At 37.6% G+C, this 21,774-nt stretch overlaps 1 protein-coding gene across 1 annotated transcript in view; it reads left to right on the forward strand.

The window, feature by feature from the left end:
- The first annotated feature begins 57 nt into the window (after nucleotides 1–57).
- Nucleotides 58–21,774, forward strand: part of LOC127621910 (B-cell lymphoma/leukemia 11B-like) — a 48,170-nt gene continuing 26,453 nt past the window's right edge. The window contains exons 1-2 of the mRNA XM_052095710.1: nucleotides 58–670; nucleotides 11,327–11,686. Coding sequence (XP_051951670.1) covers nucleotides 607–670; nucleotides 11,327–11,686 — 424 coding nt within the window. The 5' untranslated portion in view covers nucleotides 58–606. The remainder of the gene's footprint in view (nucleotides 671–11,326; nucleotides 11,687–21,774) is intronic.

Below are 21,774 nucleotides of genomic sequence, written 5' to 3' on the forward strand. Positions count from 1 at the left end.
ACACACACACACACACACACACACACACACACACACACACACACACACACACACACGATGGGTCCTCCCTGAGAGGAACATGTCGGGCGTGAATGCAAGACGTAATTGCTCGGGTCTTGATTGATCTGGAGAGGAGGTGTTGTCTTCAGAGGGACCCGCAAGCGAATTGAGCCATTCTGCGCTCTGATGCCAAGCGCACATGGAGGACTGTGCCAAACCCTTCTCTCACCTTGCGAGCGCGCCGTCCACGGATCTTGGATTTCCATTGTAGCAGGACCATAGATGTTTAATGCTATGCTGTAGGGATTTTATAGACAGAAATTAACAGGACAGTATTTTGGAATCAAGGTGAGGCTGTCGACGGAGTGATTTTACGCATCGCTATCTCAGGTCAAGTTGCTCTTAGTCATTGTTTCACATCAGCCGAGCGCGATTTAGACTTTCCAAAGAGGTCAAGGTGTTAGTTTTTTGCCGTAATCACGATTATATTAACACGAGAGCGGAGTGGAACAGTACCCGGACTGTGGAGGAAAGTTTGGAGAGCATCGGGGAGCGCGCACACATCAGTCCGAGTGTCCGTGAGATGGTGCTGTAAATGGTGGGGCAATGTCCCGACGGAAGCAAGGCAATCCACAGCATCTGTCCCTCACACAGAGGGACACCATACCCAGTGAGTACAACACCTGCATCACCTTCAGCAATACTGGCATACCTTAATATATTACCAATGAAAACGTATCTAAATAAACAACTTTCTGTTTGTTTTTCTTTCTTTCTTTCTTTCTTTCTTTCTTTCTTTCTTTCTTTCTTTCTTTCTTTCTTTCTTTCTTTCTTTCTTTCTTTCACCATAATGTAATAAACAATGCAGGAGTAGTCTTCCACTTTATTCATGTTGCCTATTTTTATATATCAGATGTATATCTCACACTTGTCTTAAGTAAACATGCATTACTTCGAATTGTAACAGGAGTCATGTTGGTTTATCACTTGGTTCACTTAAGCCATAAAACCTTCAAGAAGTCCAACAAATGAATAATATTTGTACTTTTAAATTACTTTTCGTCACCAAAAGAACAGAATTAACTTAATTTCATAACAAAAATCATTACAGTAAACCAGTAGTTGTTTGAGCTTAATTGATTACAAAAATCAATGTATTTATAAATTATAACCAACAATTGGGGCCTGATACTGTTTAAAAAAATAAATAAAATGTAATACTATCAGACTAGCAGTTCAGAGAATAAATGAAGAGTGGGACAATATCGGCATGCTTAACATAAAAGATAATGCATGAAATCCAGTTTTCATCCAAAATGACTGTAAGAGACCCACACGCTATAATTAGCTTTGTCGCCCCTCAGTACACACGGTCACACACACACACACACACACACACACACACACACACACACACACACACACACACACACACACACACACACACACATTATATCTCTTTCCCTTACACACACACACATACCTGCATAGAGTGACCCATCAAGTCTGCTTTCTATAGCTTATTTTAATGTATTAATTTATATGTGTAATACCTACATTTGGTAATAGCGTTTGGTGTTGTACATTTTTTTATTTAGTTGATTATTTTTTTTTAACCTCTGGTTTACAATATCAGACTATCAAACAGGACTCACAAGGACATACGTGTTCCTTTGGTGTTTAACATCCAGAATTGTGTCTATTTATCCGATACATTAAAAGATTACACACTCTTTTTAATTGTACTTTTCAAATTAATTTCCTCAAAAGGCCTTTTTTAATCTGAATTTTTTACAATTTGATCGTTAATTAAGAAAGTTATATAATACATCTAAACAGTATGTTTTCAGAGTTAATATTAAGTATCATAGAGCTTTATTGTGTATCATTTATATAATTTTAATGATATAATCTCCTTTTATGTTCAGAAGTGTGTATAACATTGTTTATAGACACAAAACAATAAAAAAACTGAAAGTTTGTCTATGAATAACACAAACATTAGAGCTATGATTACTTTGCATTTCACTGATATGATCCATCCTATACTCTTGCAATATTTTATGAATTAAAGTCTTAAATTCAGATTAATCTCTCCTTTTAAACCCCTCTTTAAATACAGTTAGATGTATTTGTATAAAGCGGATAATAAGTCCTATTCAAAATATATTTAACAAATAATAGATTTTTTTTTAACATTTTGACATTTTACATTCAAAGCTTTCAGCTCTGTTATTCATTTTGGTATTTCTGGTTTCACTGAGAGTGTGGGTATAATCTGAAGGAGCGCTTTCCTGAACACATCAGATTCAATAGTGAGTAGCTGGTCTTTGCATGTCAAATTTTGCACTGCTGATGTTGCCATTTTGCAAAATGTGAAAATGAAGAAAAGGTGTTAAAGGAGTGGGAGGGCTTATGGTGTGCTAGTGGGCTTTAAATTCAAACCAGTTTGCAATATTATTTGATCTGATGTATTATATTTAGCGGATAGCTAGCTTCCATTCAGAGGTTTCACTGTGGATCTTCGTTAACAATAAATACTAAACATTTCTATGTTAGTGCATTCTTAAATGCATTTATTTGTATAGCAAAACCCCTCCAGCATATATGTGTGTGTTAATATGTTTGCAAGTGTGTTTGAGCAGAATAATTATACTGTGACTCAAATATGTGTTTAGTTCAAACATAATTAATGTGCCTGTGTATGTATGTGTGTGTGTGTGTGTGTTGGTAAATGTGTAGTTTACATTGAGATGTGTGCATGCTTTCTCTCTCTCTCTCTCTCTCTCTCTCTCTCTCTCTCTCTCTCTCTCTCTCTCTCTCTCTCTCTCTCTCTCTCTCTCTCTCATGTGTACTCAGTGTAAACCGGCCCTTTTTTAAGTGGACTCTACTCAGGTTTGCAGGCCAGCCTTCATTGGCAATATAAAAAAAAATGTTTGTGTCGTTGGGGTTCTGTATGAAGGGGAAAACCAAAGTGCCCTCATTTGGCTATGTCAACGCTCTTGGCACATAACATGTCAGTTAGCTAAAGATTGCACAATAGGAAGATCTTGCCCCAAGCGACAGGACCTATAGATCACACTCAAAGAGAAAACCAAGAAACAGGAATATCGACATACTTTGCGTCTTGATATAAACGCGGGACGCACTCTACGCCCGCATGTACATGCACTGGTGTGTACTTTAAAGGAACAGTTCACCCAAAAATGAAAATACCTGTGTTGTTCCAAACTTGTAAGACCTTATTTCCTCTGTGGAAAACAAATGTAGATGTTAGGCAGAATTTTAGCCTCAGTAACCATTCACTTTCATTGCATCTTTTTTCAATATAAGTGAATGATGACACAGGCGAACTTCCTTTTGTGTTCCATGGAGGAAAGAAAGTCAAATATGTTTGTATCAACATGTGGGTGAATACATTCGGACAGAATTTTCCTTCTTGGATGTAATATTCCTTTATAGAAGACAACTCGATCAGTAGGGGTTCGCAAGGAAATTAGAAAGATGAGAAACTGATTTGTATATCTCCATAGCTCTTGTAGCATGTTAAAAGTGTAAACATGTATGATTCATTACATGAGCAGTTGCACAGACATTTGGATGGGTTGGTTTAAACGTTAAACTGTGGGTGGGGGCTCTCCATTAGGGCCTTTAAAATGTAAAACGATTCTTGCATTGGCTTTTAATGGCTGTGAGTGTCAGTGCTTTGAATGTTCACATGTTTTCCATGATCTTTTAGTAGCTGGTTGTCACTTTGCTTTGCATAACGCTCATAAAACACAAGGCATGAACTTTCAGACCACTGTGCCCTTTGACTTTGACTAAGAGTGGAAATGGTCACACCAGCCTTTTACAAGTGACTCACTTCTTTAGTAGTGATTAAATGGTGATATCCACCCTATTTGTTTATGTCACAACAGCCTATGAATGAGGATGAGACAAAGAGAGAGATTAATTCACACATTCAGTGAGCCCAGAGCTGTTTGATTGGCGTGTGGTTTCCCGCTGATCGGACTCGTCTGACCTGACTTGGCAAAGTCTCTGTTCCACTGCACAATATTACGGTCTGTTTTATGAGTATCATATTTGCTGGTTTGCACAGATTCAATGGAGTGTGAGTGCGTATGGGTATAGCTGATAGGGGGTGCTGTAAGTCCTTATGAGAGAGGGTGTGTGTGTGTGTGTGTGTGCGTGTGTGTGTGTGCGTGTGTATTTAGAGAATCTGATTACTGCCTTCAGGAAGTGTGATAACTGTATTTATAATGGTTAATACCCTGAATTTCTATCTCATCTCCCAAGTGTATTATTCCCACACCAAGCTCAGTATAAATCTCTTATCTTAGGCTAAAGGTAATTAATTCAATTTATTGGAGTATAGATTTCACTCTGGGGAGCGGTAATCTAGACACTATGCCCACTCTGCACATGGCTCCTAAACACTTCATGTCCTTGGTGCCAACAAACTTTCTGCATTTAGTTTTCCTTTATTCAGTTCAAATGTATAGAGATGTAAACACTTCTGTAAAAATGCCAGTTTAGCTCATTTTCAACTGTTGTCTCTGGGCAGGTATTACAAACTGATAGAGAGAAAATGAAAACCGTCAAAACAGGATGCTTTTAAAACAACGGTATTGGGTTCTGCCTTTAAATATCCGGCTTTATGCGAAGTCGGCAGGTTCTGAGGAAGATGTTAGAGCTCACGTGCGTTTAAAACATTGTGCGCATTTGTTTGGCACGCATCCAGAAGCAGTTGGGCCTGCGTGTAGGCCTCTTTAATGAAGATAAGAAAGAGCATTCACGTTATCAAGCTGGGCCTGCATGTATGTGTACGGATTATTAAATTTTTTCTTTGCAAATGCACCTGGCAAAAATCATATTATTTTCACACGAGCTGCAGACGTTAACAGTGTTGCAAATACATATCGCTCACAATCTTTGTGCTGAATGTGCTCAGTGCTGTCCGCTGTGCGTTTCTTGAAATATTAATTCAGTGCCGTAATCACCATAGACAACCAATGTTCAGAACTGATGTTGATCAATAAAGATTTGTTCTGCCCTATTGTGAATAATTTGGTTACATGCTTACAATAATTTTTGCCTTAATTATTAATATATTATTGAACATACTATTATACTATTATATTTTTATAGTATAACAGGATAACTGAATTCTTCTAAATTATTTGTACATTTAGTAGTTTTATTTTTATTTTGCTATTTCAGTTTAACATACTGATTTCATCTACAAATTCATCTTTTCTTTTTTTTTTTTTTGCATTTGCACGTTTAAGCCCCACTTAAAAGTGTATTAATGTCTATGCATTAAATAACATAAATATCAAACTAAGTGGCATTTATTAAAAAAATAATAATACAAAATTCAGAAGTTTCCTTCTTTTCGAATGGTACTGTTAGAACGAAATAAAAGAACGGTTAATAACGTTCTATTTAATATGACAGTACTCTGCGCTGAGGGGTGGGTGAAGCACCAATTGCAGTGTTGCCAGATCTCACAAGATAAACAAGCAGCCTGGTTTGGAAAAACAAGCCAAAAATAAGCCACTTGCCTCATCTTAATAAGCAAAAATTCACATTTACATTTTTCCTGTGTGGTGGGTTTATCAGCATAGAAATAATAACCAGCATGCATTTATCATGTTAATTACAGATCTGCTTCTCAGTCAAAACCCGGCAGCATCAAATCTGTATTAATGCATCATATCTGACAATAATTCAGTGAAGACTTGGAAACAACTGAGAAATGTACTTTTTACATTTAATATTTTTTTTTTTAACCATACATGTATGTAGTATTTATACATAGTTGTTAAAAAAGTATTCATTCACAGAATGCGACATCCACAACAGGCAATTTGGTAAAAGTGTGATCAAAGCACATGTTTCATTTTTTCGGGCAACATGAAGTGGTTTTGTTCCAAAAACTATACTCCCTTACAAAACGTTTGCTGCAAACTTGCCTCAAATAATTGCCGCTGATAATTTTCACATGCAAATGAGCTTTTGTCTGTTTTTCCCAAAGATTTGCTGGAGGTTCACCACTTCCAGTGAAGATCTGTAAATGTCTGGCAAACATTTGCGGTGGATCACAATCTCATTTGCATGTGAAAAAAGTTGCGGCAAGTTTGCAGCTATTTTAGATTTTTTGTAAGGGCTGTGGTAATCCTTTGGCCTTTGGTTTAATGAAAAAAATATTGGAACTAAATTAACCGGTTATAACTGGTACCAACACTTAAAAATAAAGTTTTCACTTCGGAAAAATTGAAAATCACTTTGTTCCGGTTTTCAGTTAAGTTCTGCTAAAAATGTCAATCATTTTCGGTTTTCGTTCCTTGAACCGTTTTTAGTCCCTGAACAGAATACCAAACCAAGTGGCATTTATTTGAAAAAAAAAATACAGCACAAAAACACACTTTTCAAGCAAAACATTTAACAAAAAATATTGGTATCAAATAAAATGTAAGTAATAAACTTATTTGGACACTTTCTTGTTGTCAAATGTTAGTGGAACATGTCCATAGTTAATGCGATGAACTGCACTTGTGGTTACTTTGCAAGGACACCTGTGTGAACTTGAGCAAAAATGGCAGAAAAGTGACGTTAGTTCTGAGAAAAGCTCTAGCATCATTTCTTTGAATATGCCATTTGGTTTGATAGCTATCTAATACAATGACATTTACTGTATAGACAGTTTTAATTGTGACTTAAGAGTCCAAATAAAGAGGCCTTTGAATAGGGAGCAGTTTATCTGTAAACAACACAACTACATCATTATTATTAATAGGAAATTGGATGATGTACTGTACATAATATATATTATGGAAATGTTACCGCTTCTATACACACTTAACACATAGATGTCCCACCTTCATACTTTTATTGTGTCCTTCACTTGCGTTTGGTCCGTTTGGGAGGGCATGGCTGGCTTCTAGCACACCCTCTGAGCACATTCCTGTGGCATTGGTTCCATGCCAACCCCATGATGTTTATGTTCTTCTTCTTGGCGTTACGCTGCCGCTCTAATGGGTCTCCTGTCAGCCAGCGAGCGAGCGGCAGTCAGTTGAGTGTGTGGCAGAGGCCCGGTGCCGCTTTCTCACGCGTCTTTCACAGCACTTTTAGCATTCAGATATGTATCTGATGTCCTTTAATATGTGTTTAGGTATCACAGGCTCCAAATATATCTCTAAATATCTATTTGTTTGTGAGTCAAAGTCAAATATTGTGATGAGTTATTGCCGCTTTCCTACACTGTAAAGAATGTTTTGTCAGTTAGCCTGAAATGTGCTTCATGTGGTAATATTTAAATGAAAACTGTTTAACTCAAGAATATAATTTAATGACTACATCAATGTGATAACATTTGGATACACCAACAAAAGTCATTTAGATAATAGCTCCTTAAAGGGACAGTTCACCCAAAAAAGAATATTCTGTCATAATTTACTCACACTCCAGAGCAGCATGACTTTTTGTCTTTTGTTGAACACAAAAAAGCAGAATGCCACCATTTGTCTTTCCCATACTATGAAAACGAGGCTGTCAGTCCCTAATATTATGCCAAAAATCTCTGTTTGTGTTCCATCAAAGAAAGAAAATCATAAAAGAACAGCATGAGGTGTGAGAATGACGTCAGAATTTTCATTATTGGGTAAATCACTTAAAGGTTCATCGTGCAGCTCTCCAATAATTAAGTAGTATGTGTTCAAGAACGTGTTTGTCTCGTGTTTGTCATAGGCAGAGCCTGGGATTGATTAGTTCTCGGATCTCATATTTGCTGCAGTTTCTTTTCTGTATTTTTGTTCTCAGTGAATCTGTTTTGTATCTCTATGTGGTTTTGTGTTTTGGGTCAGATCCATATCACAGCAAAGAGTGTGCCTTGATTGTTTCATCATAACTGAGAGTCTAACTTATGATAGTCCAAAGCAAACAACATGGAGCTGCCAGAAAGGGAATTTTGCGAGAGTACAAAATTCGAGAAATGCAGCTAACTATTTTTACACAACAAACGGCTGTTTGTGAGGCTCCTTAACCACTTTTCCCAAAGTGCACCTGTGATTCTGTGACATGCGAGGTGGCTCATGCCTGAAAGTGTGTTTTGCGGCTTTAGCTAGTGCTATTTCGTCTGCTGCGATATACCTTTACGGTGCATGTGCACCGCTCCAACATCCGTCCAGCGTGCAGAGAACTAAACCGGAAACAGATACCACTGCAAGATTCAGACTGTACTGCCTGCCACACACATGCTAACACACACGTATATCCCTTGACTGATCTTACTGTGCAGCTCACAGGTGTTAGACTTTGCAGTGCAAGCTGTGAATTTTAATTTGTGAGGAAAGAGGAAAGAATCAGGCTCAGTGGAAGATATCGAGCATGCAGTTATACTGTGATATATACAGTGGGGTTCAAAAGTCGAAGAGTTCACATGTGAAAATGCTTCTATTTTGCATTTATCTTTCCTGCACAAATAAGACTATCAGCATAATAATTTGCATTAAAAGTTAAATGGAGATGACATGATCCATGTTATCTGGCATGATTTGAGAATGTTCCAGAAGGCATCTTGTGTGATTCAACGAAAGCAAGGAAATCTGAGTTCACATGGTCAATGTCACAAATTAGTGATAAAGAATACCTAAATATTTGGTATTCATTTGACTTCAGAACCATTATTTGTTTTACATTCTGTAATCTCTTAATCTTCATGTTTATTTTCAGGTTAATTTTAAATGTGATTTTGAATCCCAGATTTTCAATTGGTTCTCAGACGTTAGTCTACTGTATATGGGCCTCATTCATGAAGCATGAGCAGAATTCATTTTTGTGTTAATCGTTCGTAAAGCCGTTCCAATGTAAATTCTTGGATTCACAAAAGTTTTTGTATTTTCAAAACGTTAGCTGGTATGAACTGAATTTACACGGGCCATAAATCGTTCGTAAGATATCCAAACTTGTTGTGTTCTTTCAGACAAACTGTTATGACTACATTTTTGATAAAAGTGAAATTAAATAAGTAATGAAGAAATTAACTAATGAGGAATTGGTAAACTGTGTTCAGTTGATAACGTCTTGTCAAAGATAATGCTTTTAAATCCATAAATAAACACATCGCAGGCAGGCGCGTCCATAATACAATGGGGAAAAACATATAGCTCGAAAATCGGTAATATATTACAGTGTTCGGGCAAGTATCTTCTTCAGGCATTCAATAAATGTATCTGTTACCATCATGATTTACCCAAGAAGTTTCCCAGATGAAGTTGGCGATGCTGCGAACTGAACCAGAGAAGGTTATTGGTAGTGTCCACTCATATCAAACCATTTTTATTGACTTCTTGAATGGTTTGATTCATAAAAGAGTGTCGTATGTCAGCAAAAACATGCTAGGACAGTAACTCACTTTCTTTGAGACGCTATTGCACTTGCTAAATCAACATTTTACAATGTGAATGCCCTTCATTACTGTTCTGTATAGATGTTAAAAGGATATACAAGCAAGTCTGAAGCCTTATATGGCATTTTCATGAGCCTGGATTGTGATAATTGTGAATGAACGTGCACATGCCCCCTCTTTACGAATGTTTGGAATTCACTAACATACACACGTTTTACTGTTTGTGAATCCGGCGGAACGTTTTCGGGAAGGTCCATTTTACACACAAATTACTCAGAATTTACTCAAGTTACATGTTTCTGGAGAATTCAGAACTTGACTTTGCTCTTCGTCTTCAGCTTTTGACTTGAACTGATGGCTAGAGACTTTTTTCTCAGTTTATACATATAAACTGGGATTCGAGCCTGTTGCTCATTTTGTACATCAGTCAATTTGCAAGATTAGCTGCAAATGTGTGAGGAAAATTTCAGTCCATGAAGTCATTTCAAAGAACTCATTTGTTGTTGTACTTTGTGCAGACTGTACATGCAGTATCCCAACAAGCAAGTAATCATGTCTGGACCAGTTGAATAGCAACACTGAAAAACAGATCTGTACTTCACAATAACTATGGATGGAAAACAAATCATTGACACACCAACGATTTATCATTTCGGAACTCGACAGGTACGCTTATTACTAAAGCAACTTCTTTAGATCCATCTAAATATTATTCACCTTCACCTGCCGAACATTAGCAATGCTATGAGATTCACAAATGCTACTAAAGTAGTGATGCACTAAGTACCTCTGGAGTTTTAACTACTTCTTTCTTCTTCAGTGGAAAGATGTAACGCTCTCAAAATACATCATTAAAAAAATAAGATTCTGCAAGGTTACATTTTTGTATTGGAACAAAGATAAACCATATGTTTTCCTTTTATGATTTGATAATTTATGCATCATAGGGGTTAAAGGTGGAGTAAGTGATTCACGAGAAAGACTGTTGATATTTGAACTCAACAGACAAACAAACACACCCCCCAAATTGTGCAGTAGTGTTGTGTGGATCAGTCCGATCCACTTTGTTTATTTTCCCATTTACAGAGCCAGGTCTGTGTACAAACACCAGACTTTTGTCCAGCACACACACTGAACGGACAGCTAGCAGACCGTGAAGACATATTCAAGGAATATGAAGTATATTGGACTAAAACCTTACACCACCTTTAAGCTAGTAACTGAACATTTCTCATTTGCTACTGTATAGGGCTGATTCTGTTTTTGGTTTATTATCAGATTAGTGAAATGGATACAGTATAGTTCTGTGCATGTTGGTTACTAGCTCCAGTAGTGTGTATTAATTAATGAAGTTAATACATTCTGCATGATTATTAATAATTTGTCTTGATGACCAGAGACTTGAATTTCAGACATGACTTATAACTTAAGACTTTGAGACTCAAAAGTTGGCTTATGATAGGTTTATCAATTATAATAATAAAAAAAGATTAGAGCAATTAACAGCCAATGAAAACAAAAACAGACAATATTTACAGCCAATACAGTCATCTGAAACAATAGCCTGTGGAAGAATCTGTTACAGGTCAAATATTAATAAAACAGCTATTTATTTATTATTATTAAAGAGATACTCCTGTTATCCTGTTGGATGACATGAAAGGAGATGGTAAAATATTTGCCTCTGTCACAATTTCCTTTCATTGTATAGAAAAAAGATGCAATGAAAGCAAACGTTGACCAAGGCTAACATATTTCATGTTCAACAGATACAAAAGTAAGTTATATGTATTTTGAAAAACATGAAAATTAATAAATAATAACATAAGTACATTTTTGGGGGAAAATTCCCTTTACCCATAAAGCTAGCCATGCATTGGTTGATGTTCCTGTCTGTTTTTCTCCATGCCTCAGCTGCGGTCGATCATGATGTAGGGGCGGGACAGTGCCCATCAGAGGTGTCTTTAGCCAGCCCTGTGGTCGAAGCCGGAGAGAGTGACCTGCTGACCTGCGGTCAATGTCAAACCAACTTCCCCCTGGGAGATATCCTAGTGTTTATCGAGCACAAGAGGAGACTGTGCCCTGGACCTGGAGCATGTTTCGACAAACCGTCAGACTGTGGCAGCACCCCGTCCCCCAGACCCCCACGTGCAGAAGTGTGCCGGAGGTCTGGACCGGTGGAGGTTGGGATCCAGGTCACGCCAGCAGAGGAGGAGGAGAAACGACTGACGCCTTCAAGAGGAATCTGCCCCAAGCAGGAGGGCGTCCCAACAGGTGGGTGTATTACACACAGAGTGCTGGCACACACAACACTCAAACATTCCTACTGGTAAACTTGAAATGGCTACACTCCTAAAAATAAAACTTCTCAGCGGTTCTATTCAGCACATTAGGTCTTCTTATAAAGAAGCCTTTTTTGGCTGTATTCGATTCTTGCGTTGGCTGTATTGTTCTTTATAGATTAAAAAAGTTCTTAGGCTTCAGTTACATTTCAGGCTTCAGATCAGTGTATTTGTATCTGGGTTCTTTAAAGGAATATTCAGGGTTCAATACAAGTCAAATGTTGTTGACAGCATTTGTGTAATAATGTTGATTACCACAAATTTTTTTTATTTTCCCTCCTTTTCTTTAAAAAAGCGAAAATCTGGGTCACAGTGAGGAATTTACCAATGGCCACTCCGTAAATGTTATCCACTTTTCTCCCAATTTAGAATGCCCAATTCCTGCTACTTAGTAGGTCCTCTTGGTTTGTGGTTACTCACCTCAATCTGGGGGGTGGAGGACAAGTCTCAGTTGCCTCCGCTTCTAAAACCATCAATACGCGCATCTTATCATGTGGCTCATCGTGACACCCCGTAGACTCTGCATGTGGAGGCTCATGCTAATCTCCGTGATCCACACACAATTTACCACACTCCCCATTGAGAGCGAGAACCACTAATTGCAACCACGAGGAGATTATCCCATGTGACTCTACCCTCCCTAGCAACCGGGCCAATTTGGTTGCTTAGGTGACCTGGCTGGAGTCACTCAGCACACCTTGGATTTGAACTCGCGACTCCAGCGGTGGTAGTCAGCGTCTATACTCGCTGAGCTACAAAGGGCCCCACTTGCCAATCCGTAAATGTTAAAATACTAACTGTTTAAAAAATATAGCCACAAGACATAAACAGTATGCATGATAACATGGTTTTAGTACAATCAAATTTGACAATTTGTTGCCATGATGCTATAACGCCATAAAATCCTAAAACGACTGTAAAAACAATGATTTAAACAACTTTACAGTTTAAATAATTCAAATGTTTTCACAGTAGAACATTTTTAATCTTCACATTTCTGCCTTTAAACCCTCAAATAACTGCCCCCACCACTTTCATTGTAAGTGCCTCACTGTAACCTTGATCGTTGCTTTTTCATTTTTTTTAAGAATAGGACAGGACGAGTTGAAACACATTTTTTTGGTAATCAGTTTTGTGGCACAAAAGCTGTCGATTGAGCTTTGTAATGAACCGAAAATATTCCTTTAAAGCACCAGTACATCCAGTAGATGGTTTTCTAAAGATCTACATAGTTTATCTTATGGCTTTAAGCTGTAAACCTAATTTGGTGTTAATTGGAATCTTTATTTTTCGTTATTAGTCATTATTTACTCACCCTCATGGTATTTCATACCACTATGTCTTTCTTTCTTATATGGAACACAAAAAGATACATTTTCAAACATATTTACTTAACTTTTTTACATACCATTAGTTTTCACAGTGATCAGGACTATTAAGTAGTGCTGTCAGTCGATTAATTTGTTTTAATCGTGATGTTTAATCGATATGTTTTTAGTTAAATGTGATTACTTGCATATTTTAAAAGTGCAAAAATTGGACAATATATATATACACTTTTTCACTTGTCAAAATTAATTTCCATTTTAGGAAAGAAAACAAAACAATATGTAACATTATAATGCTTCATTACCTTTTTTCCAAACAATGCCTTCCACAATGTAAATACAGAAATGCACTAATATAGCACCAATTCAAGTAACATTAAACATTTCCTAAAGTCTAAGTGGGAGATAGATTGAAAGAACTAGTCCCCACATATGCTGCACATTCATTGAAATGGACAGTAAATCCCTTAAACTCTCATCCTCCACAATATTAATCTCCTGGTAGACTGTGGCTATCCGCTTTGCTACAGCAATCGTGAAGCTGCGTTCACACCAATGTTTATGCTGTATAAACTGTCAATGCATTAAGATTAAGAAAAATTAACATGTTAAACTTTAATTAATCACATGCGTTAATTCTACCAGCTCTACTATGGACTACTTTCACTGAGCCTCATGACGTACTTCCACTTTGAAAAAGTGCAGCCCGCAAGTTTCTGGTTAAATGGGTAGACAGCATAGCTGTCTAAGTCCCAAAAAGCCACTTAGAGTAAATGTTTGAAAGAGGTTTAAAAGTATGTATCTTATCAGAGATAGTAGAAGAAGTATTCTGAACATTACCATGTACAGTTTCTTCAAAATTCAATGGAAGAACATTTTTCACAGTTTAATTCAGCTCGAGCCAATCTAAGAATGGCTGGTATATACTACAATCCAAGTGCATTTCACCGTTGAAATGGAGTCAAACAGAGGTCTGTTGCAAACATTTAACCAAAGATCAGCTAGAAACAAAATTATAATAGATGGAAGGAGACAAAGGGTGTTAGCATCAGTGGCGCTCTTAGAATTAAACAACTACGTGCTGCAGTCTGTCAGGCTCGGTGGAAGGGAGAAGGCTCGAGTAGTGGTGAACCCAATAGCTGGAGTTTATTCTCAATTACAAAACACAAACATGACACAAAATTAACATGCAGCACTATAAAACAAAGAGGACTTAACTTTGGAACAGTCATGATGCATAGAGAATGAAGAGAGTCAAAAAACGTTTGCCAACATGGAAGGGTGTAGTTACAAACAAGACTTGACAAAGGACTGAATTAATTAAGGAACTTAAATACATAGACTACTGATTACTGGGAATAAGGAACAGGAGTGGATGATGGGGTAATTGGACTAGTAATTGTGAGATGCAGATCTAAGAAGAGAGCGAGGGACCGGAGTGAGAGAGTGACAGAACTGCCCTCCCCCACCCAGATGCCGCGGGCGTCCCCGTGAACTTGGCATTGGACAGTCTAGATGGGCCTGATGGAATTCTGTGAGGAGAGCTGGATCCAGAATGTCATCACTAGGGACCCAGGACCTCTCCTTGGGCACGAGAGTACATGAGACTGCGCAAAATGTATGCCGGACCATAATCCATTAGCAGCAGTGGAGGAGGGGTATTCTCGTCTCTGGGGAAGAAGGGACAGAAGGGTTTTGAGAATTGAGACATAGAATGATGGTGCAATTTTGTAATGAGGGGGGAGTTGTAGCAGTAGACTGGATTCATTTAATGTGCTATGGGAAAAGGACCAATTCTAGCTGTCAGTTTGTCCAGATACTCAGGTGACATTTCACCGCACTCTTCCTGTAGCCTGAGTCTTCTCTTTACTGTTGTACATGAAACTGGTGTTGAGTGGGTAGAATTCAATGAAGCTGTCAGCTGAGGACATGTTAGGCATCTATTTCTCAAACTAGAGACTCTGATGTACTTATCCTCTTGTTTAGTTGTATCTGGGCCTTCCACACCTCTTTCTGTCCTTGTTAGAGCGAGCTGTCCTTTGTCTTTGACGAATGTAGTGTACACCTTTGTATGGAATCTTCAGGTTTTTTTTGACAATTTCAAACATTGTATAGCCTTCATTCCTCATAACAATGATTGACTGATGAGTTTCTAGTGAATGCTGTTTCTTTTTTGCCATGTTTTTTTCCCTCCCCTTTTCTCCCCAATTTCCAATGTGCTCTAACTCCTTGTGGTGGCGGAGGACGAATCACAGTTGCCTCCACGTCTGAGACCGTCAATCCATGCATCTTATCACGTGGCTTGTTGAGCGCATTACCACGTAGACATAGCGCGTGTGGAGGCCCACACTATTCTCCGTGGCATCCATGCACACTATTCTCCGTGGCATCCATGCACAACTCATCCTATTGTGAGAAAGAACCACACATTATAGCTACCACGAGGAGGTTACCCCATGTGACTCTATCCTTCCTAGGAACCGGGCCAATTTGGTTGCTTAGGAGACCTGGCTCTCAGTCACTCAACATGCCCTGGATTCGAACTAGTGACTCCAGTGGAGGTAGTCAGTGTCAATACTCACTGAGCTATCCAGGCCCCCCTTTTTTTTTTTTTTTTGCCATTTTTGACCTAATATTGACCTTAAGACATGCCAGTCTATTACATACTGTGGCAACTCAAAAACAATCACAAAGACAATGTTAAGCTTCATTTAACAAACCAAATAGCTTTCAGCCGTGCTTTATATAATGGCAAGTGATTTTCTAGTACCAAATAAGCAATTTAGCATGATTACTCAAGGATAAGGTGTTGGAGTGATGGCTGCTGGAAATGGGGCCTGTCTAGATTTGATCAAAAATGACTTTTTTCAAATAGTGACGGTGTTGTTTTTATTACATCAGTAATGTCCTAAGTATACTTTATGATCAGTTGAATGCCATTTTGGTGAATTAAGTACCAATTTCCTTCCAAAACAGCAAAATCAGAACACTATTAAAAAATTTTGTCCACCAGTGTATGATTTATTTATTTAATCAACTGACAGACTTAAAAAAAATAATGAATATGCTTTCCCATGAATAAATCTCTGCACGTAGGCATGCTGAACGCTGTAACCAGAAACACCTGAGCCGCACTACTTAGAACACGGAAGCAGTTGTGCGAGTAGTCCATTAACCCCCCAAAATGAAAAACAAATATATATATTTAAAAAAAAAAAAAAAACATAAAAACTCATGCACTAGATTTGAAGTCTCCTGAAGCCATAGCTTTACAAGTTGATAACCAGATAATCATCCCCTATGCAGTAGCTCTCAAATCTCATTCTCATTTGCATTCAGATTAAAAAACACAAATCTCTTGTGTATAACCAAATGTGGTGGGGCACACTGAATAATGACCTACATTTTGGTCCAATGTTGGGTGTAATTTAATTACTAAGTAATTCATTACTGTAATCAAATTATTTTAGAACAACAAGTAGTGTAACACATAAAATTGTACATTCTTGTAATCATATTACAGTTGCTGACTTTAATTACTTTTAAGTACATTACTTAGGTTACACATTTTTATTTCTAAAATAATATTATGTGGAATACATGTAAAACATTAATTATGTTCATATGTATGTCTCTATGCATTTCTGTGACAACCGAAGTGAGTCTATGACTTGTGTGTGACAGTAAACAAGGATAAAATATAGACATTATTTCAATTATGTTTAACAGACAAACAAAAACTTTTCTGTGAAATGTTTTTAGCAGGGACTAAAAATGAAATGTTTTTCATTTTTGTTCGTTCCTGTTCAAAGATTCCGCAGCCTCCTTTCCAAATGGTTAATGGTTAAAACAAAATAAAAGAACGGTTTAGAGCGTTATTTTTAAAATGACAGTACTCTGCGCTAAGGGATGGGTGAAATATAAATTGTAGTGTTGCCAGATGTCACAAGAGATACAAGCAACATGGTCTGGAAAAAACGGCCAAAATAAGTCATCTGCCAAACCAAAATAAGTAGAAAATAAAGCAATTAAATGATTTACAGTGTGATGATTATCAGCATAGAAATCATAACAAACAGTTAATTAACAGTTAAGTATATTTTTTTTTTATTACAGAGCTGCTTCTAAGTCAAAACCCGGCAGCATCAAATCATTATTATTGTGTTGTATTATTGTCGAATAATGTTTTCCTTGTATCTGGGTTAGCTGTGCATGTATATGTGTTATTTATACATAGTTGTTTAAAAGGTCTTCATTCGCAGAATGCAACATGCACAACGGGCAGTTAGGCAAAGAAATGAGTGATGCAGCAGTTTCCTTCAGGATCAAAGAACGTTTCATATTGTTTAATTCCAAAAATTTACTGTGATAAACCCTTTGGCCTTTAGTTTCATGGAAAAAATTATCGGAACAAAATTAACTGATTAGAACCAGTTACCAGCATTTAAAAATAACGTTTTCACTCTAGAACAATTGAAAATCACTTTGTTCTGGTTTTCGGTTACATTCTGCCAAAAATATAGTTTGTTTTCAGTTTTTGTTTTTGTTCCTTGAACCGTTTTTAGTCCCTGGTTTTTAGAAAGTAATTAGTAATGTAATTACATTTACATGATGTAATCAGAAGTCAGTAATCAGATAAAAAATTTTTTTTAGAAAAGTAATTAGTAATTTGTTGAAGATTACTTTTTGAATAACCTTCCTAACACTGTCTGTTACTCATCATGACTACAGAAGACGTAGAGTGTATCTGACAATTCATGGACTACTTTCATGGTACTTTTTGGTGTTTTTGGTCCTTTTGGAACTATGAACTATCGTTGCATGAAAAAGTGCAAACAAGTTTGCAAGAAAATGTCACTATATGGTCACTATTTGCTTTAGTTGTATGGAAAGAGCAGCATAAACATTCTTCAAAATACATCCTTTAGTACTCCTCATAAAAAAGAAAGTCACTAAAATTTGGAACAATATGAGGGCATGTAAATAATGATGACAGAATAAAATTTTTTAGGGTGAACTATTCTTTGAAATGCTATTAGCACCCAATTACACATACACTCAGACACAAACACACACACACATTGCTTACCAGTTCTGACTGGATTTCTCCTCTCGAAGGGTCTTCTTCTTTTGACTCGGGCCTTCAAGAGGGATTAACACCCCTCACTTGATTTTATTTGAGCAAGACACAGCAAACCCCCCCACCCCCCTCAGTCTCTAAGTGAAACATCACAGCCCTGAGCGCTATAGTAGCTGAAACCAATTCTCTAAGAGAAGAAACCTCCAGAAATCCTCACCCAATGTCTTTTGGGGAAATATTATCGCATTAAGAAAAAAAGGTTAAGGAAGCCCATTAAAATTCAAGTGCTAAGAGACATAGTGTGAGGATTAATGAAGAAAATTCTTCATTCAGAGGGTTAAAGATGCAGTTTAGCGTGAGGGCCTGGAGGGGCCACATGTTATCTTGCACCACAGCCCACCCTCCACTCAGCAGAGAGGCTGGACAAGGAAATGCTTCAATCGCTAGTCAGAATATGACCAATTGCGACAACACACACACACACACACACTGCCATATTGTAGCTAGCAAGACCCAGACTTGAGCCTTGTCAAATATTTTTTATTTTATTTTTAGCAGTTGTTAGTTTTGTCTAACAGTTTGAATGCTTCTTTTCAAAGTTTTTAATCTTGAAGGCTTTTTTATTTTTTACCAAACAACTTCAGCTTTAATTTTGCTTCATAGACATAAGTGGAGAAGCCGTCAAGGTTATCCACAGAAATGCAGGACAGGAGGGAGCTTGAGGCTTAAATTAAATATTTCTAGAGCGTGAAATCTTTGCTCAACACATAAGATTGCCACTTAACTGTCATAAGTTTCAGCCAAATTAGATTCTATTTAATGGGGCTAATTAAATACAATATGGAGCTATGGTTGCCTAGAGGCTGGAGGCATACATGCTTTAGGCCAAAAAGCCAAGCCTGATCGGTGTGAGTTAACCCATTCAGATCCAGGGTTTGAACTCATCTGATGGAAGAAGGTGTGAATGATTCTTCCTTTTGAAAGGCATTTTACAGCATGTGCATTGAGATACATTTGTTACAGTAAAAGTCACCCAAAGGGAGGGCCTGGGTAAAGTGAGTAAAGACGCTGACTACCAGCCCTGGAGTTCATGAGTTCGAATCAGGTGCGTGCTGAGTGAATTCAGCCAGGTCCAGGTAAGCAACCAAGTTTACCCAATTGCTAGGGAGGGTAGAGTCACATGGGGTAACCTCCTCGTGGTCACTACAATGTGTTTCGCTCTCGGTGGGGCGCGTAGTGAGTTGTGCATGTAAGCCGTGGTGGTGTGAAGCCTCCAGACGCGCAATGTCTCCTCGGTAACGTGCTCAACAAGTTATGTGATAAAATGCGCGGGTTCATGTCTCAGACACGAAGGCAACTGAGATTCGTCCTCCGGGTTGAAGCGAGTCAAAACGCAACCACGAGGACTTAGAGTGCATTGGGAATTGGGCATTCCAAATTGGGGAGAAAAAGGGAAAAAAATTAAGAAGTCTCCCAAAAATAAGAATTCTATCATTTACTCACCCTCATATTCAACCGTGCTCAACACGTTCCAAAATACATGACATTCTTTCTTCTGTGGAACACAAAAGGAGGTGATCTTAGGATGGATAATAGATAATATACTACTATCAATCACAATCCGATCAAACAGCGAGTAACACTCTCACTGACTAATGCTTGCATGACTTCTCCTAAAATTAAATACGTAGACAATAAATTAATGCAAACTTTACCTTTGTCAGCCAAACAGCAAAAAACACTGCATCTAAGTGCATTTCCACACTCAATTAAAGACACTTAATCATTAATCTTACAATTCAGTCAATATCATTTTGTTTTAAACATTGCCTACCAGAACATTTTGGTGTGGCAATTCTTATGAGGACTCTCCATAGACATAATGATTTTTATACTGTACGTACTTAAGATTCTATCCCCTAATCCTAACACTCACAAACAACTTTCTGCATTTTGACAAAAAAAAAAAAAGATGTTTGTTTTTACATGATTTGACTTATGGGGACACTAGACATGTACCACATAAACCACATTTTTAGCATATTACCCTTGTAATTACCAGTTTGTAGCTTAATAAATGTCCTTGTAAACCGCACGCACACACACACACACACATATAATTCATATATTTAAGCATATATGAATATATTCAAAATCCACTAGTATTTGAAAAAAGTATATTTTTGTAGCATTTTGAAATATGTCTTGCATTTATGTGCAGGTATTTGACTTTTTATATCAGTGAAAACCAAATGAACATATACAGTATTTTATATACAGTGTTTATGCCATCAGGGTTTGGGAATAACGGAACACATGTAACTGGATTACATATTTAAAATCCAAAATATTAGTAAATGTGTTACACTACAGTTACAATTTACATTTACATTTATGCATATGGCAGACGCTTTTATCCAAAGCGACTTACAGTGAACAACTCCCCCTGGAGCAACCTGCACACAATGGTGGTGACTGTAGGGATCGAACCAGCAACCTATGTTGCTTTACAACTTATGTGCTTTAGCCCACTATGCCACCACCACTCCTTTAAATAGATGGAAATCTAAATAGTTACTTTGAAAAAGTATTTTGATTACTGAAGAGATTACTTTGCATTTTATTGTGAAACACTTGTTTAAAAAATGTGTTACATTAATAAGAGCAGACAGAGAAGTAGGTAAGTAGACTATGCTGTCTGCATAGGGCATCAGCTCCCTAGGGGGGCACCATCTTACATTTACATTTACATTTATGCATTTGGCAGACGCTTTAATCCAAAGCGACTTACAGTGCACTTATTACAGGGACAATCCCCCCGGAACAACCTGGAGTTAAGTGCCTTGCTCAAGGACACAATGGTGGTGGCCGTGGGGTTAGAACCTGTGACCTTCTGATTAACAGCCCTGTGCTTTAGCCACTACACCACCCTCACTCCATCTTACCCTAGGAGGGCACCAGAAAGTCCACCGGCTGCCCTTAATCACAAGTTATACGTTATTCAAGGACCTGAATAACAGCAGCTGTTATTCAGCATCTCTTCTTTTGTATTCAACAGAAGAAAAATGACTTGCTGGTTTGGAAGTAAATGGTGGCAATATCTTCATTTTGGTTGAAACATTCCTTTAAGAGAAATCACTTTTAATTGAAAACACAGTACTACATGTTTTTGATATGATACCCCTGTCAGGAAATAATGGCATAATTTGTTCTAATTTTACATTTTATCCTGCAGATTTTTAAACTGCCCCTAATCCCTAAAAAGTGCACAGCATGTGCTCGTCCTTCCAACGTTTGTCTAATCACCTAGCTGACGCTTATTTAAATATTAGAGTAGGCTTTAATCATGGTAAGTAATCAGTGTCATGAATATTCATAGTGTGCCGGTCTAACAGTCTCATTGTCTCACTCCTGCGCCAAATCATGTCTTCCTGCCCCTCAGCTGTCTGCTCTGATGTGCACAGTCTGGTCTAAATGGAAAGAAGTTTCAAATAAATACACTATCCATACATGATCATAAGAGAACATTGTGTGTGTGTGTGTGTGTGTGTGTGTGTGTGTGTGTGTGTGTGTGTGTGTGTGTGTGTGTGTTGTGAGTGAGAGAGTTTCAAA

This window comes from Xyrauchen texanus, chromosome 28, assembly GCF_025860055.1.
Source record: "Xyrauchen texanus isolate HMW12.3.18 chromosome 28, RBS_HiC_50CHRs, whole genome shotgun sequence".
Lineage (NCBI taxonomy): Eukaryota > Metazoa > Chordata > Actinopteri > Cypriniformes > Catostomidae > Xyrauchen > Xyrauchen texanus.